Genomic DNA, 27,575 nt, shown 5'->3' with positions numbered 1-27,575 from the left:
TCTTTGCGTAATTTGTTGTCGTTTTTTTTAGGGTGATAGGCTACTTATTTTTGTGGCGCATTTTGAACACATTGCGAAAGCTCATCTTATTTAGCTTAAGCCTTTATCAATATTCAGAAGCCAAATTTCCCCATTTATCACGTGAGCTGTTTGATAAATGGGCCGGGTCAGAGCCATAGCTATGGGCCGGATGTAGGCCTTGGACCCTCCCATTCCCACACATTGGCCTCTGAGTTTTTAGCAACGCCTATACCCTTAAGGTAACCTTGTGCAGGCCCTGGGTCCCAGTCGGATATCTATCTGATTATTACGCATCACAGTCACGAAAAAATGAGCTCCGCTAGCACGGATCAACGTCTGGAACATCTGTTGACTGCCGTTGAGAACGAATTTCAGAAGGGCAGTGAGAAAGGAGATGTTACGGAAAGGGATATTAAACTCAGTTTGGATGATTGCGAACTCTGGACAAAGTTTAAAGAGCTCACCAATGAGATGATCGTCACAAAAACGGGGAGGTATGTGACCTAGTTCAACTTAATGTTTCCATCCAAACTGAACCAGATAACTTTTTTTTTTTTTTGCAACCAAGGCTAAATTTCCTCAACAGGCCTTTTTTCAAACGGGTTATGTGATAACCACTAATTTTATGCTAGACCCTATGCATGTCTTTAACTAATAGAACAACACGTATAAAGACAGAATTTGATGGGATTTAGAGCTCTAATTTTCAAGTGTATTAAGTGCAACCTTGGAGAAAATGATGGGCAAATGTCAATGCATTTGAATTTTCCCATTCAATTGATTTAATTGATTTTCTCAATTTAAAGACGGATGTTCCCTGTGCTACGGGCGAACATTGCTGGACTGGACCCAAATGCCATGTACTCCGTTCTTTTGGACTTCGTGGCCGCAGACAACAATCGTTGGAAATACGTGAATGGGGAATGGGTTGCAGGGGGTAAACCTGAACCACAGAGTCCCAGTTGCGTCTACATTCACCCGGACTCCCCCAATTTTGGAGCGCACTGGATGAAGGCCCCGGTCTCTTTCAGTAAAGTGAAACTCTCCAATAAACTCAATGGTGGAGGACAGGTAAGGCTGTCGGTCGAAAATGTGTGTGTGCTTGCGGAAAAGAATAGGCTATTTATATTATTAGTATTATTGTTGTTGTTGAGATTATTATTTCATATGTCTCAGATAATGCTGAACTCCCTGCACAAGTATGAGCCCCGTATCCACATCGTTAAAGTCGGTGGTGTTCAGAAAATGATAAGCAGTCAGTCGTTCCCGGAGACGCAATTTATTGCTGTCACTGCATACCAAAATGAAGAGGTTAGCCAATTTTTAACAGTTGTAATTTACATTTGACAATATCCACCGCTTTATAGACCTATTGCTTAGGCCAGTATTCTAACGGTCTAACTTTTCTATTTTCAGATCACAGCACTGAAAATAAAACACAATCCATTTGCAAAAGCATTCCTTGACGCTAAAGAGAGGTAAATACCCAAAACTCTGTTCAGTAAACACATAAAGTTAAGTTTGATTTAGAGAAATAATAATTTGATTTTGTTTTTAACATTTAATGTGAATTGTATGGGTATTTGCAAACTGTTTTTTCTCATTGCACTTGGAGTAAGGCCCATGTAATTTATAGGAGCGACCATAAAGACATAGTGGATCACCCTACAGGAAATCAACAATCTGGTTATGCTCAGAGTAAGTCAACATAATTGTATTTTAATTTGTACTTCATTACCACGTAATTTCGCTTACTGTAGCCATGGTCCTACTATGAAGTACATTGAGCCCAGGCAATAATAATAAGATCAATAATAACAACATGATGATGTTCTTCCTTTGCAGTTGGCGGCTGGTTTCTACCTAACAGCAACCCCATGTGCCCTAGCACTAGCCCATCTCAGTTCAGTGGGGGACATGGCCTGTCGTCAGGCTCCTACTGTGAGAGATACTCTTCTCTGAGGGGCCACAGGACCTCTCCGTACCCCACACACTACCCTCACCGCAGCCCCAATGCCAGTAAGAGCAACTTCAGTCATCCTTACTTACACCACACTGCTTTAATTATCCTGCCTATTCTCTGTTGTGAGCTGTTATGAATCTTATGATGTATATGACAAACAGCCATTTTTAGATATTTTATAATAAACAAGTTAGTATCTACAGAAACTATATGGGAAATTCCATAGCAAATTAGCCTATACACACACACTCTCTGAGGATGTCGTTATTTATTAGTGTGAGGCTGAGCAGTAAGTTTCACTAGCGGCACGTTAGGCTATTAAAGTCAGGTTGCAGGTAACATGCATTTTGAAATCATTGGAATTAAAAATAATAGAAGATCGACTGACACGCTATACAACTATGGGTGTTCATGCAATGGTGTGATTTTAACCGGCTTTGTATAATTTTCTTCAGACGGCTACATGGATAACTCCTCAGCTGGACTGGCAGCCTCTGAAAGCTGGTCTTCCTTACAAATCCCCAGTCCAAGTAGCATGGGGTCTCTGCCACACACCTCCAATGGCACCACCAGTCCCAGGTACAGACACAAACACACACACACACACCCACATGCACACACACCCAAATGCACACACTCATAAGAGAGAGAGACATGCCTGTTGAGATAACGTTTTTATACACACACACACACACACACACACACACACACACGAACACATACAGAAGAGTGAGAGACATGCCTGATGAGATAACGTTTTTATAAACACACACACACAAGTGGTATTTTGATTAGACTACATTTATACTTATTGGTGCATTCCACCATGGCTTCCAGATAATTTACTAATCAGTTACCATGTATTTCTGCGTACCCACTCCAACCACTTGACTGCAGAGGTAATGTATGCAGGTCCCACAGTTCAGAACTTTTTCTCACAGTTCATTCCTCTTCCTTTTTCTCTCTCCCCTCGGTGGTCTCAGTCAGTACCCTGGTCTGTGGTCGGTGACGGGGACCCCTCTAACCTCGGCCAGCCCTCCATCGGGATCCTTGACTGGGGGCTTGACGTCCCAGTTCCTGCGTAGCTCCCCTGTCTCCTACACTAGCCTGAGCTCTTCCTCTCTGACCCCTTCATCTTCCTCGCCCATGTATGACACGGGGCTGGCTGAGGTGGGCGGAGGTGGCGGCGGCAGCGGTGATGCCCAGTTTGAGAGCTCTATCGCCCGTCTCACGGCCTCATGGACAACGCCAGTAGCCCAGAGTTACTGAGTGGCACCAGCGTCAATGTTACCGCCAGCGCTGCCTACCTGGTTTCTCTCAGAGTAAAAAACAGAACTGACATTCCATAAGAAGGTTTCATGGACCATAGATTATGTCGCTCCTAATTGAATTGGTAACCATGTGATGGCATCATAACTAAATGATTAAATAAAAAAAAAAAATATGTATAAATAAGTTAATTTCTGAGTTTACAGATAGACAGTAAGATGCAACCATTCTTCTTGGGATTTTTGTGGAACTTGGATATAACTAATAAGTTCAGCTAATGACCTAAACACTGGATGTCTCTATTTATTTTTGAATTATTGTATTCCATGACTTCTTTCCATTATTTGAGTGTACCATTACATATTTTAACTGTTGATGACAACAGAAAGTGTTAATTGGCCTATGTCCAGCTTTAGTCAGTTTAATTAATTTGTTGTATATAATTCAAACTACTCTGCTGTGTCTGTGATATCTGAGAGGTATCTCATTATGTTTTGTCCAAACCAAATATCATGGCACTTTATTCAATGTGTGCCTCAAGTGCAATGTGCTGGAGACTCAAAATAATGTACATAAATGTACTCTTTTTGTTCAAGACCCAATACTTGTGACCTTTATTTATCTTATTTTAAACAAATAAATTAAACTTTTTTTCACATTTAAATGAAATTCTTTTGGATATATAGTCATTATTCAGGTTCATCTCAAGTTTATGACGTATATGAAAGGTAAAATAGAATAGAATAGAAGTTATTACCTGTTGGATTACAGCTGAATATGATAGTGTATGTGTGAATATCAGGCAGCAGTGAAGAAAACTTTAATACCAGTGAAAATTCCAAAGTACCAATATAAAAAGGGATGGGATGATTAAAATGCTGTTCATAACTGAACCAAGAAAGGCTATGGAAAATTGACATATTTCAACACGCCTACTGACTCAACTGCAGCCCATGAAGCTAAATGCTAGCACGTCTACAGGGGCTCCTCCAACAATGTAACAGTAAGGTGGGAGAGCCACAGGGCCGACCCTCTCCAAACAGTTGGGGAGGAAAAGTTTACCCTGGCGCACACGGCTCTCGTCAACACATTTGAAGTCCTGTATCGGCAGCTCCCATCACATACCATAGGATTCCCAGGGAACCTGCTCATGACTCCCATAAAACATACATTTTAAGGCTAACCATTGTTTTTTTGGTCACCGCTTAGATAATGTCTAAATCAGCTCTTACATTTAATTTGGAATGTTCTTCACTCCAAAGTGATTCACAAGCGAGGCACAATACAGCTAAAGCCACAGTAGGTATAGCTCTTCAATTATCTGTTGGTTCAAACTGCCTTGACGTTAATTTCCGTGAGGAAAAAAATAATGAATTTGAATTGGTTTAGTATAAACACTGATGACAGTTCCAAACAGAATTAGCGGTACCTGTTATATCCCTGCTATAGGGTAAGCTTAAACCACACCACCACATGAATGAATGTGATTGCCCCAGGACCAGCTGTGATAGTGTAATGGCATGTGCTGTTGTGTGCCAGGAGAAGTTCAGCGCATACACCACCACATGTGGATAGAGTTTACCCTCATTTGCTGATGGTGTGGCGGTGTGGGCCCTTGATGATGCACACATGGATAGGTGCAGGGGGAACAACACAGCCTCTCTCAGTTATACTGCACGTGTTGTTGGATATTATGTGCAACCAATCCATCATGAGGCTGTATTTAGTCGAAAGTCAAGTGCCTATAACCTGTGAAAGCCAACGGTACAAACTACAGATGTGACATGACATTGTAGCCACCAGACTCATACCAAATAATAAACCATTATAAATAACTTATAATTGTCTTTTTGCAATAGTTCACCAAGTAGGGAGTCCGCGGCATAGAAGCCTCTTACATTAGTTGTCCTTTGTGGCGTCAGCCTCTGCTTCCCCAGGTTTACAGGAGCACGGTGAGGTCAGTGAAGATGGCAGCCGTGTTTGTTTGCCCACCCCACCCTCCCCCTCCCCTTTCTGATCCTCTGGTCCCTGGCTGCTTCATTAATGAGCACATTTTCAGACCCTGGTGCGAGGTGACCACAGCCAGGCACACGGACGGCCCCCATAGCAACCCCAGGCTTTGGTAAAGGCAGACAAACAAAACGGTTGCTGGAAGAAGAAGAAAACTGACTGGATTACTGGACTGCATAGTTCTGGACTACATTTCTTTCCATCCCTCAGACTTACCACAGGAAGTACAAAAGTCCTCACAAATAATAGATAATAACAATGCATTATTGTTAAAAAAATAAATGATTTTAATTGAATATATGGCAGATGAGTGTTTAAACGATATTTGCTGTACACTGATGTACACGTAAAGAATGTATCAACAAATTCCAAACCTTAGAAGCAGTGAGCGTCTACAAATATTTTGTCTTGGCAATCAAGACTTTATTTAACAAAACTTGCCATCCTCAATCCTATATTTTTATGCTATTTCAGCACAAATGTAAGCTGTGATATGCTGTGATAGTCATCATTCAGATCCTCTGGAGAATGTTTAGTCATAGGGAGGCTATGCTACTCGTCTTTGATCCATGGGAACTGCTTCAGATAGGCCACCACATCCTTTCATGGGCAGAGACACTGAGGCACTGTGCCAGTCAGTTCAACTGCTAGCATGACCTCAGAGATCCATGACCTCCTCTTCCACGGACTTCTTGTTTGAGTCCAAATAGCGCTCCTGCACCCCTACAGCTCTGGTGAGGGAGGTTAAGGTTGAATACCAGACAATGATACAATGATCCCAGTAAACCGCCGTTACGAAGACACACCATTATGTTGGCTTTGCTTGTTTGGACTGAACCACACAAAGCTGGCCCTATGCCTCCCAAGTGTGTTTTTAGACAGCATGCCTGGGTACCGGTAACAGAGGTGTGGTGTTTAACATAATTTCTAGCGTGACCTGTAACACATTCGGTGTAAATAAAGCGTACCTGTTACTTTCAAAACAATGATTGCTGAACTTAGTGTTGGCGGACTCTTGCTAGCCGTGCACATTTATAGCAAAGTTCAGTCTCAAACCAAGTTGCTGTGCATTGTGAACATCTAAATGCTTACCATGTCCCATTCATGCAAGCCACGTGTTCTGTTGACACAGTAGAATCTTGCTTCGTTATGGTTAGCCACTAGGCTGCGTCACACCACTGTACCTCCATGTCCAGGCTCTCCTTTTTACACAGATGTCCATTTGGCTCTGTGACTACCTTTGTGGCCGGCTTAACGGCAGAATAACAATGCCCTCTGCGAGGCCGTATAATGTTGTAACATTCCCACCTCAAACAGGCTGTATAAATGGGACTACGATGATGAATCATAACCTGCAGTCCTGCACTTAAATACATAACTGTTACCACCTTCACACACATGCATGCATGCATTCACTCGCGCGCACACACACACACACACACACACACACACACACACACACACACAAAGAACAACATGATATGAAAGGATACGCATCAAACTGAAAGTCTGCACCGACTGCAGTAGACATCATAGCCTGAAGGTTCCTCTCCTCCAGGTCCCCGAAGCAGTAGCCATTAGCTTTGTCCACTGTCCTTAGAACCTGTACCATACTCTCCCTGTCCTGCAATTAGACACGGGATACAATGCTTCAACACAAGAACAAGGAAGAAAAAACGATATGTCTGGCAAGACTAAACTTACAGCCAAGTGGTCATTGCCTACAGTGAAACTAAACATTTCTGTGTAACAAAAAATTGTAATTAATGTCAGCATTTCTTGTAGGATAGTAAGAGTCCATCTATTTTCTTTAGTGTGGGCAAAATAATTGGACAGATAAGGATGCTAGTCTCTTCAGACACACACACACACACACACACACACACACACACACACACACACACACACACACACAAACACACACACACGACATCAGATCAGGTATTATCTCAGTCCTCAAATGTAGACCGAGTAGGTGCATGAATGTAGGAACAAACTGCTGGTTAGTGTAAGGAGGCCTCACCTGCACGTTCAGGGGGACAAAGGACACTAGACCGTAGTCCTGAATCACCTCAGCCAGTTTCTCATTCAGGTGGAGAAACTTCTTAAAGAATGGGTCTGCGGCTAGATGATCCAGCAGGTAAGAAAGGTCCATCACTTCTGTGTAGAAGTCCAGGTTGAAAGCTTGTAAAGGATAAAATTCCAGATATAATTCCAGTCATTTGTACCACATCTATGGCTGCCATGTGAAATATACATGGTGAAATAGATGAAACTTTTGCAGGGGGGTGAAACCACCTGATAAAACAACGGTAACAAAATCACAGGGAGCTAGAAATTATAAATATAACAAACATCCTGAACATGATGTGATCCAAAGCTCACCTAGCTTGCCATACTGCTCTATCAGGTCCATCTTGGACAGGACATTGACGTGGGGAAGCTCCACATGCAGCATGGTTGACAGTGATGTACAAAGCACAGAGATGAACTTTGCTGGGTCTGTACAGTAGTGTGAATCCACTAGGTGTACGGCTGTCAACTGAGAGACAGAGAGAAAGGGTAAGAACACACCTGATGATGAAAGACATCTGAAAGAGACTTTCAAAGGAGAGTAAGTGGTACTCATTCAGTAGAGCCACTCACCCTGAAGTTCCATTTGGATAACTGAGAAAAGACGTTCTTCATTGAATTCTGGTGCGTGTATAGCTCTACTTGGCCAGGGCAGTCAAAAAGAAAATAGCAGTCATGGTGCTGCCCCAACTTTGCCTCAAGCCAGTCGATGTTAGTCTCTAGGTATTCCATGCAATATAGCAGGCCGCCGTTTGGCCCCAATTTCATTCCATCCATCACATCATCAAGAGTTACCAGTTCTGAAACGTCCACATCGCACTGGTATGGCAAGCCCTCATTGGCTGGATCCAGGTTCACTACTACCACTTTGCGACCAAGACTAGTTAAGAACTCCTGCATTCCACGGCAATAGGTTGTTTTACCTGCTCCAGGTGGTCCGATAACAACCTGGCCGAAACGTAAGGATGGTGTTGTGCGAGTTTTTTTAGATGGAGTGGTCATAATGGACAGTAGGTGTGTGAGAGTGTGAAGGTAGAAAGTAACGTTGACGTTGCATCTACAATTATATATAACGGCGTAGTGTCGTGCTTAATTTATAAAGTAAATAAACTTAATGAATCAACTTTACTATCTAGCTTGCTAGACACATTTGTCACATTTGTCTTTTAGCTAGCTAAGTACGGTTAAAAGGAAATATCAAGGCTAGGCCTACTAAAATGCCCATTACACACCCATCGGTCCTTGACAGCTGAAAAATTAACAACCTTTCTGTTACAGTAAAACTGCAACAGCACAGTGCAGAATTCCGTAAACAACGATAGCACCACGCACTCTTTCACTATAGTTCAGTTAGCTGGCTCAACTTCCGGCTACATGTAGAGGCAATGTAAAAATGTATCAAGATAAAAGTCATACACTCTGATTTTGTATTTACGAAACAACATAATTGCATAACCACGATAACAAAAACAATGGACAAGAAAGGACAAGTCATTTCACAGATTCATAATCTTGTTGTTTAAAAACAGGACACATGAACTAAACAACCAAAATGGCATTATGTTTAAAAGGAAGCTAATAAAACAAAGGATTAAATCTCAATAAAAGTGGGGAGGATATATTCAGGATATATATTCATATATAAAAATATATTTATCAGTGATGAATCTCGTCATTGACTACACCACAATTGGGCAGACATTGTGGCAGAGACAACATTCTACTGATTAAACAAAGGACTGTGTAGTTACAAAAGTTAACATTACATCCTATATAAGGAAAATGTATTTATTATAGGTTAATATCTTTATTGACTACACCACAATACTTTAAAGATGGTTGAGAGACAGGCGAAGACACTATGACACACACCACACTAAATTATGTTTTTTCTGTGTTTCTGTGGGGAGTGGGACCGGCATGCCTTGATCCTGCACAGGAGAGTCTAAGTTTTGGTGGACAGAGGATTTTTTTGACATCTACAATGTTGATCTACAAATTGTTAGTTCAATGAGAAATCATTATTTCTATCTTTGTCAATGTCTTGACTTATGTCTATGTGTTATATTTTTGACTAATACTGCACCTTATAATACATTTGTCTTTCCAAACTTTTGTAAAAAGTTTTCTAAACCTCTGTATTCTTATATATATATTTATTGCAATGTCCACATGTAGTTGTAATCATATCCATGTACAGTTATTGTATTTTTAAGCAAGTGCAAATTCACCTCATAGACATTAACACTTCGTTTTAAAAGTATAGAGTTGTTTTAAGTGACAGTGCCCGTGCTTAGACAAATAAAACGAGCCTATGCTGAGGCGCCATGTCTTTCCAGTGAAATTGCCTAGATACTGTCTTTGTAATTAAAGATAACAATTTTGACGATACCACAAAGACCTTAAATATTCATTGTGATATTATGCTTCCAACCATCTTATTGCAAATAAAAAACAACGACAACAAGAACTAGGCCTACTACTAAAAACGTTATAACCATTTCCCGAAGTGTTAAGACCGTTTTCCTTTCGAACTTTAATTTGTTAAAACAAACAACGATTTCGTATTACTTTCTGAGGTTATTGTGGCTTATTGCTGTTGGTTGGACTCTTGTTGTTTGTTATCGTACAACCTGACCCGGGAAATATCTAACTTCCGGTTCAATTATACCTATTACCTACTATTTCAAATTTGAGGTTTTGAGAGCGATTATGTATTAAGACACTCCTAAGAGACATCCACCTTACATTAACAAATGTCATGTGTTATATATTCTTCGTTTGTAAACTCATCAGCTACCAAGATTACCTTATCTTCGCAGATTACAACACTCTAAAAACTCACATTATTATAAACACAACACTCTCACTTTTATTTGCAAAAGAACATACATTATATTCAAAACAACTTACAAAGTTTCTACTGATACAGTAGAAACTGAAAAGGAACATAACTGTTTCTTCTTTTGACCTAAAAAGATTTAAACAAATATCCCCCTCACATTTTTCCTATGAAATCTGTAAAAAGGAAAAATCATGATTTAAATCATGAACGTTTCAACATAGTCATCTTTTTGGGCCAATGGTGCCCCCTGACCGCCATTCTCTGTACTTCATGCTGGTGGTTGGATGACGCCGCATGAGACTGTCGCCCTTATCAATGTCTACGGGATCGTCATATATTGTGGAAATAAGAAAGTCTTTTCTTTTTTTCGTTGGAAGAAAGGAGTTCAATTTTTCTCCATGGTAACTGAAAAAAAAAGATCCTGTTAGATTTATATACTTATATGTATGTATATTGTACAATATAATGTTATGTTATATATAACATATAACGTGATAATATAATCAAATGAAATGTTAAAATTAATGTTAAAGAGAGTGCAGAGTACTTACCCAAAGCCTCTCTTGCACTTTGGATGTTGTCCCTCATTCTCCAAAGCTTCAGCTAAGCCCACCTGACTATGGCCCAACCCGTCGCCATCTTTCCAGCCCTGCTTCTCCATCAGACGCCTTCCCATGCCCTGTGACATAAACACACATCACAAATACCACAGGAACATTTATATACCGGATATTTGATACACACTGGTCCAATTTATGCAACATTTTAAAGTTAAATTATTTGCACATATTTGGTGGTCTACGGCTATTTAAAAGGATAATAAAGGACATTGTTAATATATTTACTTCCTGTCTATGTTTAGCAGAATGTATTTATTAGCATGAACATCTTCTTTCTGTGTGTTATTATAATGAATTAATATATTCAGATTCCGAGGAACACATTAGGCTAATCCTTGGCTGGAGGTGGATGCTTGAGGATATGCATAAAAATCAGGGGCCGTATTCACAAAGCCTTTTATCTTACCACTAGGAGTGCTCCTAACTCGCGCTAAAACCTTTTACGTAGGAGTAATTTCTTAAAAGTGATTCACCTACTCATACTAATTCAATTCAATTCAATTTTATTTGTATAGCGCCATAACAACACAATTGCCTCTCTGCGCTTAACAGAGCCCAGAGCCTGAACCCCCTTAGTGCATGCACAACGGCAACAGGGGCAAGGAAAAACTCCCTGTTAGGCAGGAAGAAACCTTAAGCAGAACCACGGCACATAAGGGGGGACCCATCTGCTTGAGGTCGGCCGGGTGGAGACAGGAAGGTGGGACGGGGGGAAGGGGGGAAGGGGAAGGGTAGTGTGGCAGAAGGGGAAAGGAAGCAACAGGGGCAATACACAGCCAGCATTTGGTCACTGGACATATGTGTACATACATCTGGTGGTAAATACATGATACAGACAAGACCAGATTACTGTGGCAATAGGGTTACTGTTACAGGGGTAGGGGATGTAGGGACAGAGAAACATTTCGGTGGAGGCAATAATGTATATTGTACATAAATGCTAGCATAGGGTATTGGGTAGAGTAGGTGTACGGCAATGCAGTGGCAGTGGGTGCGGTTGGCCGAGGGTTTCTCTAGGTAGACCAGGTAGAGAGACTACGTGCAGAGTGGTGGGGGTGGGGAGGGAAAGTTCCACATCCATCAGCGATACTAAGGATAATACCAACTCCTAAGCTTAAGATAAAAACTCCGTTGCTATGGATGACGTCGATTCTCATGCACGAGTTTAGAAGGGGTGAGGACGGTGATTGGTTGTTGACAGGCTCTCTCATTAAAAACTCATTTGTGACGTCCCTCTAACAATCCCACTATATCAACTGAAAATAAGAGAATAACCTAGGCTTCAAATTAAGTCATATTAAATAGTTATGGACAGTGCAGTTAGCAGAATGCACACGCATGATGACAAGTTTGTGCATCCAACGGGAATGACACTTTGCACGATAAGATAAATAGAAAGCGATCAATATATAATATGGCAATTGCATGTAATCAAGGCAGTAGCCTAATAATTAAAGCACCCAGCAAACTGTTAGGATATTATATTTCCAGCCCTTGACCACTTCAAATATCAGCACATACGGCTCTTCAAGCCCTCCAATCTTAATTGATCAAAGCGAAACGAACGTGAACCGTAGCCTAGGCGAAAGCCTACTGGTCCCAGGACCAATAGCCACTGTCACCCCAGCGGCATCCAGCTGGTAAGTTCTCAAAAACCTGCGACCGCTCTCCGTTGAAATGCACGAGTCATCGGTACATCCAGGCCACGGTGGACGAATTATTGTAATGTGTGTCCCGTCACTGGACATTCCTGCGATCGCCATGGAATTTACTTAGATCTTGTGTAATTGGCGATTGTCCAAAGGCAACTGGATAAACTGTTGGATGATGTGGGGTCTACAGTGCGTTGATAGTTTGATGAATTAAACGGCTGACTGATGATTCCCAGTGTCGTCATTTGCGTTTTCCGCGAAGCCAAATAGGTTATCTTTATGTTTCCAAACATTTTACTTCGGGACACATCGTTGTTTAAAGGCGTCATTGCATCCCGCGCTAATTCTACGACAATATTAATACCTTCACGGTTTAAGCAATGTCTTTTATCAATTCCAAGTCGGCTGCAGCCATCTTACGATATTTTGTGAATAGGTCTTAGTGATTTAGGAGTCCTCATGAGGAGTTTTAAGCTGTCCTAGACTTAGGTGCTACTTTTAGGGATAAAATATTTTGTGAATTGCTCTTAGTAAAAAAAATTAGGAGTCCTACATTTAAGACTGACACGCCCATTATTTTTAGGAGTTTCTCCTAAATTCGCCACTTATGAGCTACTTTTAGCCCTAAGATTCTTTGTGAATACGGCCCCAGGACTATAGCTGCCCTTCCATTTCCATTCCATTCTATATGTTTTTTTTCGTGTTCTAGGTATTCTGGCTCAATTGATATAAAATATGTGAGGAAAAAGTCCTCCTCTATTACCCACTTTTAATAGTAAGTAAGAAACCCAAATAGCACTGCATACCTACCTACCTGCATACCATAGCCTTGCCTGTTTCTGGGCCAATAAAATCCCCCCTAGCAAGCACCACGGGTTGCCTCTTTCTCACCTTGGTAAACTTCTCAAAGCTTCCGATGTGATGCTGGGAGCTGGACGCTTCCTCAAGCCCCTCCCTTAACCTCCAATCCTTATGCATTTGCACAAAATCCCGTGAGTCCATGTCTCCGCCATCTGTGGACAGAGAAAATCGTCCAGCCATCAGTGAAACTGTCTTACAAAGACGGTTTTACTTTCCTAGAACTGTCACATTAAACCAACAGTTGATGACAATCATGACAATGACAAGTGCAATACTACACAAGATGTGATGTTCATCGGGTAGAAAGAGTATCTATTAATTTTTAAATATGTATGTGAGTATATGTGGTTGGAGGAAAGAAACTTTACTGAAAGGCTTGCAGATGCACCAGGGATGGAAGAAGAGCCTGCATGACAGAGTACAGGGGCCCAGCATTGAGCACTCTTTGTTAAGCTAATGTCACTAGCGACTACAGGATATCAGTACCATTTCTACAGCAGAAATAGGACATGGCACACTTTCCCAGAGTAATGGGCATCATGCAGCTGGCACACAGCAGGGATAAACCAAGCAGACTAGGAAGGAATATTTCAACAGAATTCCACATTACCTTTGTCGTAGTAAACACCCATGTCCACATCCCAGTCATCGGTAGTTTGTTCGTCAAAATCTAAAAAAGGAAAACCACAACATGACAGATATGTTGTTGTGGGCACGTCAACTCAATCTACACAAAGTTCATCCTGAGAGCTTAATGTGGGACTATGAGTTATGAGTGATCAATTGTTATTATATTATGGCCGCCTTATAAAACACTGGAGATTGGAACGGTATCTGTTCGTCCTGGCAGAGTGTGTTTTTATTACGGATCCAGGATATCTCTCTTCATTGTTGAATGTTGTCTAATGTTGGATTTGATCCCTTGTGTATAACAATGGAAACTTACATTTTTGTATTACATTTTGTGTCAGTGCCACTCAGATTTACTTTCAAACTATGACTTATACCAACACAGTAAACTGAAGGTTAAAACAGGTGATTTTAGCCATTGACTACAGAGAAGCAAAATCATGCCTTGGCCCATCCATCTGGATAAAACGAAACTGTTTTGTGTTAAGGGCAGTCCAGTGTTGTTTTCAGTTTGACCTGTGTAACCTGTGTTGTTTAAAGGAAAGTCCTGCACTGGACTTGAAGACACATCCACACACATGGGAGTCAGGTGTGCTACCTAGTAGCTATACCTATAACCCATAGGTGCCAGCATAAGACGTCTCATAAGGTTTTCGTGAGTTAAGTTTACTGTGTGAGTGAGATTTCCTCTCTACCTACTTGCCACAGTTACACAAGGTGAAAGAGTAACCAAACATATTTCCATATCAGGGGCCCACCTCCTTCCTCCTCCTGCCAAAACTGGGCGTCTGTGTAGAAGACCAGGCCGGATCCTCCCTTCTCCCACTTGAGCTCGATCTCCTCCTCGTACAGCCTCTCCTTGCAGCGCTCCTGACTGGTCACGTCCTCGTGCAGAGCCTCGTGCCTTTCCCACTCCTCACAGCGGTCATCGTCCTGAATCACACACAGTAGAATTACAGGTGTGGTCGAACAATGTCGGTGCACTCAATCGCTAGTGTTAAATAACGTTTTTTCCCCAGAGTCAGACATTTTGTGCCACCATGATTCTACAGTAGCTCAAAAGGGACAAGCTAAAACACTGGCTCTAGAGAGTGCCTTTTGCCTTTTTACGGCACTTGACGGCCACCATTGGTTCTCCTGCATCCTCCTATTCAGTCAGCTGCAATTCAGCAACTTTACCACTAGATGCCACTAAATCCTACACAATGCAACTTTAATACTAATACATATTGCTGCTAGTACTTCAGTACTTATACTTAGGTAAGGGGTTTTCATGCAGGACTTTTACTTGTAATGGAGTATTTTTACATTGCTGTATTGGTACTTTTACTTCTTCCATCACTGTATGTGGGGAAACTGCGGTGGACAATCCACATATACAGAGGTATTGCTGAGACACATATGCCCATGCATAAACATGGCTTTAAACATACGGGTGTTTTATATAATAAATATGATATTCAGCGGTAATTGTGATATTTAGTGGTTATATCATTAGGAATATGATGAGGAGAATAAAAAAACTTCTCACTAGAGATTCTACATGAAATCTGGCAGTCACTCACGTCATCAGCATCAGATTGAGTGTCATCCTGCCCCTCGTCTGGCTCTGGTTGTTCCTCTCTCTCCGGGGCACTACTGGACCCCTCAGAAGCTACACCTCCAACACCAGGAGGAGGCACTTTTCCAGGCCCACAGATCTCATGGCCTTCCGCTGTGAACACGCTCTCTTCCGTAGCGGTGGCGACGACCTCACGGGAGCCGCGGTAGAGGTAGGGCACGTTGCCGTAGCGGCGACGGGAGCCTGTCTTAGGGAAGATTAGGCCCAACTTGCGGATGAGGCGCGGGGGCAGGCGACAGGACTGGATGAGCTGCAGGAAGACGGTGACGGGCGTGCCCACGTTACCAGCGGTCATCAGGGAAGGAGGGTTGAGCTCAGGCAGTGCCTTCAGGTCGGCTTCGGTAAAGCGCTCGCTCAGGGCCACTCTGCGCCGCTGTTCCGCCTTTGTCTTGTATGGAAAGGTGTCATCACCTAAGGTTCAAGAAATCACTGATGCTTCAGTCACTAATGGTGGTAAACGTACACATCTGTGTTCAATAGTAATGATTTGCTAAGAACATAAAGGTTGCAGAGCTAGCTTTTGGTAAGTAGCTACTGGAATGAGCCGGATTTCCCAATGACGATGAACCAGTGTTCTATACCAGAGATTCTACCAACGTCTGTTCATTCTCCAAAACGTGTTTCCCAAACAACACCTGAACCGTGTGCCCTGCTGTTAAGTAGTCATTAACCTTAACGGGTGCAGTGCTAAAATATCACTTAATTTGGTGATATCAGGTCACAGCTGCCTTTCAAACTTCAACTTTAAATTGAATTAAAGGTGAATAAACTGAACATCTAACTTATTTAAGTATAAACCATCTCGAGTGGGCCTATGACACACACACACACTTGTGATAATGATTACAAAAAGTCCTTGAAGTATCCTTGGGTATCCTTGAAGACAGAATTTGAGGATAAGGAAGATAGTGAGGAAATAGGTAGGCTAAATAAATATACGCCTACGGCAGCTTTTGACCCATTTTCCTCTGCTGTCGACGTTGTTTTATTTCATATTTTCTAACTCATTTACGCTATGGTTTTTCTCTCTCTTTTTTTCTGCACCACCTTGTGAGCTAGGCCTAAGCCCTACTAAATGTAAGCTTCAATATGACCCCCCCACCCTTTAAAAAAAATAGGGAAAAAAGATAAGCTTAGACAAATGGAATCAGATACGACTCTGCCAATGACTCATTTCATAACTTTGCTAATTATGTGCCCATGTTTTCCAGGCTTTGGGTAAACCCAGCCAAGGTATACCACAGTATAACCGGAGTCTGAAGTCTGACACCATGACAAAAGTAAGATACTACACAAGTACTTGAGAATGAACCTGCTGTATTCATATATTACAACGCAAGTGCAAAATGAGAGCGGTAACAATACTGATCTGATTCAAATTATTCAATGCTGATACAAAATACCCAAGTAGGTAGCGGCCGTTCTATTTAAATGATCCACATTTAAAGTGTTACAATGTAACAATACACTGCCAAGTAAGGAGAACATTTCGGTGTCAGGCACTCACCACTCTGAGAGGAAACTCGTACTCTTTTGATGATACAACACCTAGCGAGCCAGTTTCCCTTTGGATCGATCCACTGGTTTCCTGAGTACATTTTCACGAACCGGTCTGCTTCCTTTGAGTGGACTGACACCACACAACAACAAGATGTAACGTTTTTCACGACTGTAGTCGTACTTTGAGGGGCATCCGTCGGAGGATTCGTGTCATCCTCATCGTTGCTCTGGGATGATATAACGTTAGCCTCTTCTGTTTTTCGTTCATCGACAGAACTTGCAGTGTCTTTTTGGATTTCAGGTCGATGCCGGTAGTGAAAACAAATGAATCCACAGCTTTCAATAAACTGGCAAAAGTAGTTTCGGAGGGTAGCGGATCTAAATTTTACTGGAATGTTAGTAACAGCAAAGTAGGTAGCCTCTGTACAATCCGCCATACTTGTTTACCCTCTGAAACGTCATTTAGCTTCCGGTTTTCTGAACCAGTAATGTTTGAGGGCACTTCATCCTCCGGCACTCCTCATATAACAAGGTATATTCGTGCAGAGACTTACAATATCACGTCTAGTTGTTTGATTAAATTACTTTACACCCAGTTGTCATCACGGCATTGTAATTCTATCAGAACTGTGCCTTTGGAAATTTTACGCTTGAAAACAATTAGCCTAGATCTGCATTTTGGAGCAGTTTCTACAGGCACCTAGCCTGGTTTCGCTTGCCACTGGGATTATGGCTCTACCAGGTATCTGGCACCCTCAGCAGTTGATCATAGGGTCAATCGTTTTATCATCTTAAAGTTTCATACTCACATGAGGCATCATTAGGGACTCTGTATGGCTTGATTTATAATGTGGCTACATTAGAATTTGCCTTTTCATTATTCAGTGTTAGTGAATGCCACACAACTCCTCAGGGGATTACATTGCCCATGCCACGGATTTCTTCTTGAGGAACCTTTAATAGCCACAACCTTTCTCCAAGGCTGCCGTGGGCACGTCGGCAACAGATGAAACTGTATGAAAAAGGGTAACATAATATTCTCTCAACGTGGGCACGCAAAAAACGTCAGCAAGTAAACATCTTTCACCTGTAACCTTAGTGCCTTAAAAAAACGAACAAAAGCTCTCCCTGTAGGCTGTAATTAATAACATGTAAGGGGCTTTTATTTTCAGGTCAAATTGTTACATAATGTTGCTTTATAGCAAATATGATCAAGAGTCCTTAGTCTGTGTTCCCCGAAGCTTTACTTACTATTTCATACCCTCACAGTAATAAGTAGCTGCAATAAGTGTGCTATAATTTTTGGCCAAAATGCTTTGTTGTTGTATAAGCCCCTTGCATTTTTAAAAGGATAAACAGCATTTTGTATCAGAACAAATACATACTCATCAGTATCAGTAGAACATTCTGTGTGCTCCTCGGGTATCCTGAACAACACAGTTTATTGAAACATTGTTATGGCATGTAGGAATGCCATTTGCCTTTTAAGAGACAATTCAAAGTTATGAACCATAAAAAGGTGTCCGGAGCTCCTTGGCATACATCTCAGCCATCCTGCTCTTTTGTGAAACGGGTAACAAGAGTTCACCAACCTGACCAAGGCTGTCACCTGTCCTTCATCTCCACATAACTTTCAGATTGTGGGTAATAAACCACATGTGAAAATAACCCGTGGAGCTGGCACAGTAGCACTGCCACTTGACCCGCCTTACAGAGTTCTTGCAAAGGGATTCTTGCTTAAACTAATGCCCATGCCCCATATTGAAATTAACACTTTTGGGGAGTATCGAATCCTAACTCATTGATTATCACCATCAAATTTTCTTCAACGTAAGAAGTTTCATCTGCCAATTATAGTGCAGTTTGGTACATGAGGAATAAAAAAAAAAAAAACATAAAAAATAAGATAAAAACTAAACCACTGTGAAATCAAACGATCATAAAGAAAAAACAGTAATAGTTGTTATGTCAAAAATCAAATATGTAAAAACAAATTTCTTAAATCAGTTAATATCTCAGGGTCTATGTTTACTAATGAACAGATTGCCATAGAGAACCATGTGGAAGCTCACTCATGGTTTAGATAGAGAAGGAGCTGACTCCTGATTCAGCAACGTCAGAGTTACCCCCATGTTCTCTGTGGCACTGGCTTTGGGTCAAGGTCAGTAAGCACTATGTCTGAGGATTGCAGTGTGAGCGGTACAGTATCACTGGTGAATGACATACTACAGTTCAATGACCCCAGGAGCTAAGTTACATAGCCTGGGATAACTGAACTATGGTAAACATTATAGTGCAATACTGAAGTATTTGGAAAGGGGAGTAGGCTTACAAATAAAAGTGGTTTATAGAGCAAAGCAAAATATTATTCATTGATAAAAAAAAAATTGTGTTCGTGACCTAAAATTTTTCTGAAACACAAAATGAGAGTGATAGCACCATTAAGAAGAACAGCTTTAAGGGGTTATACAAGTGGTATAAAACTCAATGCCTATTACATCATGCACAACAGTAATACGTTGGCTGCCCTTGGGGTATTTTTATGTGTGGTTAACCACAAGTGAACCCCGTCATCTTTGCAGCATGAAGGCTGTTTTTTTTTTTTTACTATCGGCCTGTTGATAAGCAGCTGGCCTCGGTGTCTGTCTCAGACTTCTCCTTACTCAATAAAACCTCTGCCCTTATCAGATTCACGTATAGCCCAGAGCCTCCCAAGTTAGTAAACACATCCACTCAGCTGCCTTACACACTGTGGTAGACAGACACTCATGGCTGCTCATTTTATTCCATTTTCAGGTCATACTAAATGACTTTATTAATCTTAATTAATCCCTCTCTTAAAGCAGCAACGAGGAGTTTTGTTTCAAACCTAGCAAGCTAACTACCAAACACCACTTCCAAGCCCACCCCACCAAGCTTGCCAACACGCTAACCAAGCAAGCTAACTACCAAACACCACCTCCAAGCCCACCCCACCAAGCTTGCCAACACACTAACCAAGCAAGCTAACTACCAAACCCCACCTCCAAGCCCACCCCACCAAGCTTGCCAACACACTAACTGGTGTCTTTTGACAGTATAGCTGGCAATGTTATGCTGTTCTTCAATTTTTGCCGGGTATTCCAGCCTCATACACAGAACTACATAGTGCATATCCTGGATGGCTAGTGGGAAAGACACAGGTGTTTATCTATCCTTCACATGACCATAGCTATCATCAAAATGAATTTGAGGATGGTACCAAAACTAGTTGCCTATAAAACCATACCACAAAAAATGTAAAATTATTGCATAGTGTCACTTTAAGACATTGAACTTAAAGCTTGTTCCACTCACTTAATACACATTCATAGGATACTAAATGTCCTGAAAGCCGTCCTGAACAGATGAGACATTGATTTCCTGTTTCTTCAATAGGCAATATCATTTATCACTTATTACATTTATGCTCAGAGATCTCCCTGTTCCCCATTTATGACATGATGACCTTGACCTGGGGCAGGGCAGGAAGTTCACTGGAGCCATTATTCAGACAAGAAAATCCCTAGCTCTCATTAAATGAATCACACAGACTGCTCCCATTTAAAATGCAGATGTCTCAGAAACGCATCGAGCACATATAAACAACTTCTATCACTTCACAATTTTCAAAATTAGTCATTAATTAATCACCAGCAATTTAATGTTGTAGCCCAATGTTTCATGACAGACATTGTTTTAGTTTCTTGGAAATCCGTTCGGAATGTACATTTGCACTGAAGAGAGAGCAGTTTTTCTTGGAAAAATCAGGAACAAAAAAAAACCTTTTTGAAGTACAGATTCTTACTGTTGCTTGTTTGTCATGGCTTTTTTTGGGGAAGTGCCACAAACAAAGTTTTGGTTCACACTTTGTTTGGATGGTCCCCTATGGACTGTCTACAGATGCTCAGATTATAAACAAATCTGTTTCATCTTTTAAAAACTCTGTGAACTGTTAGTTTAGACTGAAGACTTGAATTTCAACAAATCATCTGTAATGTCCAAAAGTGTTACCAAAAGTTGAATAATGTATAGATGCATGAAAAGATACCACTGTATGTATCCAACTCTAATAATGAGTAGAAGTAACCATTCCAAGCCAAAATGACAAGGTAAACAGCGATGTATTGACGGATTGACAGGGTCGGATAGTTACAAACTTTGGGAGGTGCACGTCAGGCCACGGAGAGGTTCTCGGAGAGACTTTGCCATAACGGAGAGGGCTCTCTGTGTCTCCGTAAATGGACAAACTTAAATTAGGCTTTACAGCAGTTCAGAAAATGACTTGTCAGGTTAGATATGTGATTTATTCTGTTATCATGTAAATGGATGTGAGTGAGATAAACCAATACATTTTGAACCAATGTCATTATCTTCAAAAAACCAAATTAAGCATTTAGTCCTAATTTAAATGCTTAATGCTAATTGAACATGCCATCACTCAAAAAAGAAAGTACATAAAATGTTTTACATTATACACAGCATCTTTTGAAGAGACACTTTGATGGCAAAAGTGTAGTTTATATTTCTGTTATTTTAGTGTGATACCTTCTCCTATATAAAGATAACACAGTCCTGCTACTTGCAGATTTCATCGCATCCAATAAAGCATTTTGCTTATCAGACTCAAGCCTCTGTGCAAGGCACAAAAAAGATAAGAAACCAGGGCACCTTATATGCGATCATAAAAATGGAAAAACAAGTTATTTGAAACCTCTGAAATCAATACAATCTCTGCTGTCATACCATGTCTGAGTGTGTGCCCATGCTATGTGCTAACAGTTCGGAGATCAAGGTGTATCTTCAATGTGTAAATTAGATTGTCGCAATACTCCCTGTTTTTTAAGATTCACCTTAATATGGGTGTCTTTAGTGCAGGATATATATATGATATTACATTTATTATAAGGCTACAGGTTTAACGTGGGCCGAATACAATGCTACATGCATATACTGTAGGATGTAATTGCTACTTTTGTATCTGTTTAGCATTTCCAAGTCATCCAAGATGTATTTGTAGTGTCCCCGTGGTTCCAACAAACGAAACTGAAATGATTCACACATTCCCGAATATAATCCCAATGCACAATGGTGTTTCATAATACTGATGGATACATTTGAGACTTTTTTGCCCTCTACCGTTTTTGTTTTGGTTTTTTGTAATGATTTTTCGATGGGGAAAACAACAATGATAGAAAAAACTGGGTGACTAATTATGCCAACAAAGACAATTATACAATTATATAGATTTATATTTAAAAGCTATATTTACAGTTATACAGTTCTTAATACATTTAGACATAATTAACAAGTATGTGTTTGTGCAGGGCTGGGATAAAGTATTAACATGATTAAAAATACAAATTAAAAATAATTTGCAAACTATTTATCGTACATTACTTTAAGGGTAGTGTTTGGCCAACAGAAATCCCAAGAAATACCACAGCTCATTATTTCTGAGCGGTGTCAACAGGCACCATCTCTGAAAGATTGTTAAAGAGTTCAATGACCCATGATGTGTTAGCTTTGGCTTCCAGCCAGTTCTAAGTTGGGAGCGGGTTATGATCACTGTGGCAATTTAATTGTAGTTACAGTCCTTGGTAGCTTGGTACTGCCTGGGGGAATGACTGAGAGGAGGAGATAGCACGAGCCCCAACCCTCGCCCTGGAGCAAGACCATCTGGCAGTTGGCTTTCATTGAGAAACTCTTATCACCCCCTAGCACTTGAGGGAAATCAATGGTTAAACAGCAGGTTGTTTTTCTAAGAGTGCGATTACTATTTGCGGTCAAGGTTCACCTCTTATACACTATAAATTGGCCTGGCGAATTGGAAAACGACAGTTTACAGCAGGTGCGCAACTGCCAGTCCAACAAAGAGAATTCCCCTTGGACCAAAACGGTCGGTGGTGTACGTTGTTTGCTAGATATTTGATGCAGAGTTTCTGCTTTTTTTCGTATCAAAGGGATGGATAAGGAGTGCCATTGCACAGACGACAACAACAGACAACCAAATGCTATTCTTTATAACATCCTCCGCCGAACAGATAATGGGCCTGTGTACAACAACATGAACTACACTTTCGCACCGCACAGGTGTCACTGCGAGATGCGACGGACAGTGTGTTTGAAAACACCTGGCGAGACCTGTAAAACGGCTTCAGACGTGCTGGTTAAAACCATCAACTTTATGAAGAGTTTGCCAGCTTTCCACCAGCTTCCACCAAAGGATCAACTCGCACTACTCCATAGTTGTTGGGCGCCTCTTTTCATTCTTGGGTTGGCTCAAGAAAGGGTGCACTTCGAGGTTACAGATACCACCGCTGGCAGCATGCTGAAACGAATCCTGCTCAACTGTCATGAAGACACGGACGTGCAGAAGGAGCAGCCCACGCTGGCTGGGGTGAACATGCTCAAGTCCTGCTTGAAGAAATTCTGGAGTCTAGATCTGAGTCCAAAGGAGTATGCTTATCTGAAAGGCACCATGATATTTAATCCTGGTAGGTATCCTCATGCATTCTTTCATACCAGCTCACATCAAACTCATAATATCAGAACTTAAGGAATTAATGATGCAGACCTCTTAAAAAGAAATATAATATGTAAATGGTATTAGTATACAAGTACTGATGGCTATCCCTTCCTTTTGACTGACTGGTCCTCTTTTCAAACAGATGTTCCTGACCTTAAAGCTGCTCTGTTCATTGAGGGCTTACAACAGCAGGCTCAGCATGCGTTGAGAGAAGTCCTTCTGCCACTTCATCCCAACGAGAAGGGCCGCTTTGCTCGCATTCTCCTGACCGCCTCCTCTCTGAAGACCATTACCCCCAGCCTCATCACAGAACTCTTCTTCCGGACCGTCATTGGCCAAGCAGACCTTCTAGAACTTTTAGCTGATATGCTTTTCAGCAGGTAGCAAGGTGATAACTAAGAATATATATATATATTTTCCTTTGAAGGGCATTTCTTTTTAAGAGCAATGTCTCGATTTTATGAGACACGAGAATGACAACTGAGCACTGTTATTTGGCTTGGTCAGAACAGCTTTACTTGAAAGTATTAATGTTGAATGCTCAGACAAGGTGCAGGGTTTTGCAGTAAAAGAAAGTTGAATTCACTTTACCCTTCCCTAAAAAATACCCTACAGCAAGTTTAGAATTGTTTACAGTCACCCGACCAACAGAAATTTTACATGGAAAGTTACAGTTTTTATTGTTTTGCATTGTCCTGATGTGGGCATTTCCCCATAAAGATTTTTATCACAGTGCAACATACATTTCTTGTGAAAATATTGGTTGGCCAACTTTGTATGAACTGTAAATATGTTAGATTCCTAAAAGTATCCAAAGTGTTCTGGAATAAACTATATATTTTTTTACTATAATCTTCCTGTTCTGTGTTTTGTCCAACTGGCTAGATCAGATATGTTTTAGTTCAACTGATATTTGAACTAGCTGTAAAATATCTACATTTTCCATTTTCATTGTAACCTCTTAAAATGACAATAAGTGACTGCACCACATACATGAACACACCTCATGGAACATACAAAAACAGACACAACAAAAACATTTATCCATAAAAAAACAAAAACAATTTTATAGCCCCCCCCGCCCCCCCCCCCCCCCCCCCCCTTGTACTCATCTGGTGTATAGGGTGACCTAGCATTATGTGGGATACAATGATAACTTGAAAGTAATTAAATGAATCATACCAAGGAAATACCCTAACACAACTGCTCTAGTCCTCTGTTTGAAAGTATATTTCCAAGATGGCTAAATAATGTCATTAAGGTGGGTTTCACAGTTAGATTACCAGAAAACAATGTTTTGAATTCTGATCCAAGGTCACCCTCCAGTGTGTCAGACATGACATCACTTCCACCCGGCTGGACTTTGAAAGGGCTTTGCCAGCGCAGTAACCAGTGGGTGCCTGGCACCATCTGCACGGGCCGTGTTTATTCAAGGTGAGCGCCCCCTCTGCCTCTCCCACGTGGTGACGGCGCAGGGTGAATGACCTGCTGGCTGACAGCTCCGACTCAGCAAAGGGCCTTCCTGACGTGACCCCCAGACAACTTGCACGCGCTCAGCTTCTTCTCGTCCTGCGCAAATACACAGCAGAAAAAACAAAGTCCCCTGCACTTGAGTCATTTGATCCACTCAGGCTTTGTCAAGCAGGTTATTTGACGGACAGCGACGTACAATTACCCCGTCTTACTCACTCTCTCGCCACACACACACCATAATAAGCCTTATTTCTTCACTGTATGAAAGGTGGGGTTTGGCAGGTCGTTAGTGGATTTGTCATGATGTTGGCGACAATGACTAGATTTTGGAGGCTGTTCAACTTGAAACACTACATGCATTTCTTGGAAAATCAGGAGCAAAGGCATAAGGGCGCCATGTTTGTCAGAGTTCATGAGCGCCTCTTTCTCAGAACAAGCACAAACTTGCAAACGCTACAAGGCACAGCTTTGTTTAAGAGACATGCAAGCAGAAGTCACACAGAACCTCCTTATGACCTAGAAGAAAGTTAGTTCAACTCCACTAAATCACTTTCACCTTTTAACTTATTTACTTCAACTGCATTAATGATAGAATGCTGTACATTTGTAAAGATATTGATAGGAGACAGCAGATATCCAACTGTATTGATGGCTACCCTCCCTGTGAAGCAAGATAAGCTAAACTCTGTCCCCCCCTTGTGTTCCTCTGAAAATGAGCCACAGTCAACAAAGTTGTGTTTTTAACAAGACAAGGGCCAAACATTACCCCATCAATCATGTCTCTGTAAAGCTGTTAATCCTGAAATGGCCTGGCCTTGGAGGTATTGGGCTTGTTGTGAAATTGTGAATTTGACTGAACACTGGAACACTGAAAAGAAAATGCTGGACCTGAGAGAAAAGGCTGAGATCCAAAGAAAACAGTTAGCAAAAACACTCATAAACATTGAAAGCATCCATCACTGATACTCAAGCAGGGTTTACAACACAAAAACATTTCTTCTGTCGCAGTATTTTGATAGAACAATATGTGTTGTTAGTGCTTTTTCATCAGCTGCTGGGAAAACTCTGCAAAATCCCCATAGAACAGAAAGAGTAAGGACTGTTTGAACAGACATTTTGTGCCACTGGATACTTTTTCTTAAGTAGCATTTCTCCTCTGCAACGAGCCTCTCGCTTGCTTAGAAAACAGTGGGATTTAATTTCCTTTTCGAGTCAAACCAGCCCAACGAGTTTACGACACTGTGACCTGGGGTTAGGAAAGGGAGGAGGCTGACACCCTCACATTCTGACACTGAAAGATGTCAACACTTACAGGACGGAAGGGAAATCTGCTGAAAAAAAGGTCTTATTTAGTTATAGATTGGAAGCTGAGCCAAGACAGACTGGAGAAGAATGCTAACATGTGACATGACATGACATGAAACAATGGCATGTTGAGCATTTGCACATGTTGAGGTGACAAGGTGTAGAATTGTTCATGTTAGCACTTTTGTTTGAATACGCTACTAATACACAGAGGAAGTATCTAATAACACAATGAGAAGTTATAAGGACAAAAAAAATTCGCAACACGTATTCTAGTAATCACTTGCAATTCACAAATCACAACCACCGTTTTAGCAGCCCTTTTTGCAGCCTTGTTGGTCCAATACTGTGTGATAATAATACACACAACAAAAATGTGCAGAGCACAACTTGGTGATGCCAGATAAACAGGCCCCAGGTGAGCAAAAAAGGAGAGTACTCATCATAAGGGACATCCCCTTTATTTGGTAAAAAATAGAACTATGAATCGCCTTTGTAAAAAATAATGTTTCCCAGAGAAATAGGCTTGCAATGATACAAGAGATTCCTACACATCTAGAGAAGCAACACTAACTGGAAAGATGTGTCTGTCCCTCTGTACATATGGGACAGAGACATGTCAAACGCACATACGAACACGGCTCACACACACACACACCCACACACCCACACACAAACACACACAAACACACACACACACACACACAAAACCCACAGTCATTACACAGAGGCTGGGTCTAAACAGGCCAACAATGCAGCACCTTCCTGTACTATAATCAGTGGTATGGTATGGCAAAAAAGCTCTCAGCTATTATGGCACAAACTCTGTCATGATATTTACCTCAATACCAAAAGTTTAAAAAACTTATGTGTCAAGAAAGCAACAACAAAAAACAATAAAACAAAGTTCTTCCAGTTCTTGGAATGTTTATCACTGAAGTTCAGAAATGGCCATGGCACTCATGACTGGCTGTATGTTGCCACCATGTATTGCAGGAGAAGGCCAACTCTCCTAAGTCCATTGCCTCAGTCCCAGCAGTCAGACAACTACGGATATCACTGACATTTTACATCACTAGCAGCGGTGAGCAAGTACATCAACAAACAAAAACAAGACAAAAGGAGAAGGAAGCGGGGGTTGTGGGGGGTTTCCTTGGTGAAGCGTTTTCTCTCCCGCCTTATCAG

General features: G+C 41.2%; 4 protein-coding genes across 4 annotated transcripts; 2 read left to right on the top strand and 2 right to left on the bottom strand.

The window, feature by feature from the left end:
- Positions 1 to 330: 330 nt before the first annotated feature.
- On the top strand, positions 331 to 3,253 carry LOC308380893 (T-box transcription factor T-A-like; the record flags this gene model as incomplete). Its single annotated transcript, XM_080858345.1, has 8 exons — positions 331 to 515; positions 828 to 1,092; positions 1,198 to 1,332; positions 1,438 to 1,499; positions 1,658 to 1,719; positions 1,867 to 2,040; positions 2,440 to 2,563; positions 2,968 to 3,253. The coding sequence occupies 8 exons, from the start codon at positions 331 to 333 to the stop codon at positions 3,251 to 3,253; spliced, it is 1,293 nt and encodes a 430-aa protein (XP_080714471.1).
- A 2,326-nt stretch (positions 3,254 to 5,579) lies between these two features.
- On the bottom strand, positions 5,580 to 8,670 carry gpn2 (GPN-loop GTPase 2). The gene is made up of 5 exons (XM_080858348.1): positions 7,910 to 8,670; positions 7,649 to 7,805; positions 7,287 to 7,447; positions 6,757 to 6,887; positions 5,580 to 5,994 (listed from the first exon to the last, which is right to left on the bottom strand). The coding sequence occupies exons 1-5, from the start codon at positions 8,336 to 8,338 to the stop codon at positions 5,922 to 5,924; spliced, it is 951 nt and encodes a 316-aa protein (XP_080714474.1). The 5' UTR covers positions 8,339 to 8,670; the 3' UTR covers positions 5,580 to 5,921.
- Positions 8,671 to 10,402: 1,732 nt separating this feature from the next.
- On the bottom strand, positions 10,403 to 17,502 carry gpatch3 (G patch domain containing 3; the record flags this gene model as incomplete). The annotated part of the gene is made up of 7 exons (XM_080858342.1): positions 10,403 to 10,586; positions 10,733 to 10,860; positions 13,345 to 13,466; positions 13,925 to 13,984; positions 14,703 to 14,877; positions 15,510 to 15,976; positions 17,073 to 17,502. The coding sequence occupies 7 exons, from the start codon at positions 17,500 to 17,502 to the stop codon at positions 10,403 to 10,405; spliced, it is 1,566 nt and encodes a 521-aa protein (XP_080714468.1).
- A 5,546-nt stretch (positions 17,503 to 23,048) lies between these two features.
- Positions 23,049 to 23,996, top strand: nr0b2a (nuclear receptor subfamily 0, group B, member 2a; the record flags this gene model as incomplete). The annotated part of the gene is made up of 2 exons (XM_080858350.1): positions 23,049 to 23,580; positions 23,755 to 23,996. The coding sequence occupies 2 exons, from the start codon at positions 23,049 to 23,051 to the stop codon at positions 23,994 to 23,996; spliced, it is 774 nt and encodes a 257-aa protein (XP_080714476.1).
- Positions 23,997 to 27,575: the final 3,579 nt, after the last annotated feature.

The sequence above is a fragment of the Sprattus sprattus genome, assembly GCF_963457725.1.
Source record: "Sprattus sprattus genome assembly, chromosome: 19".
Classification (NCBI taxonomy): domain Eukaryota; kingdom Metazoa; phylum Chordata; class Actinopteri; order Clupeiformes; family Clupeidae; genus Sprattus; species Sprattus sprattus.
Note: the sequence above shows the minus strand (reverse complement) of the source record. Positions and strands in the feature narration are given on the sequence as shown.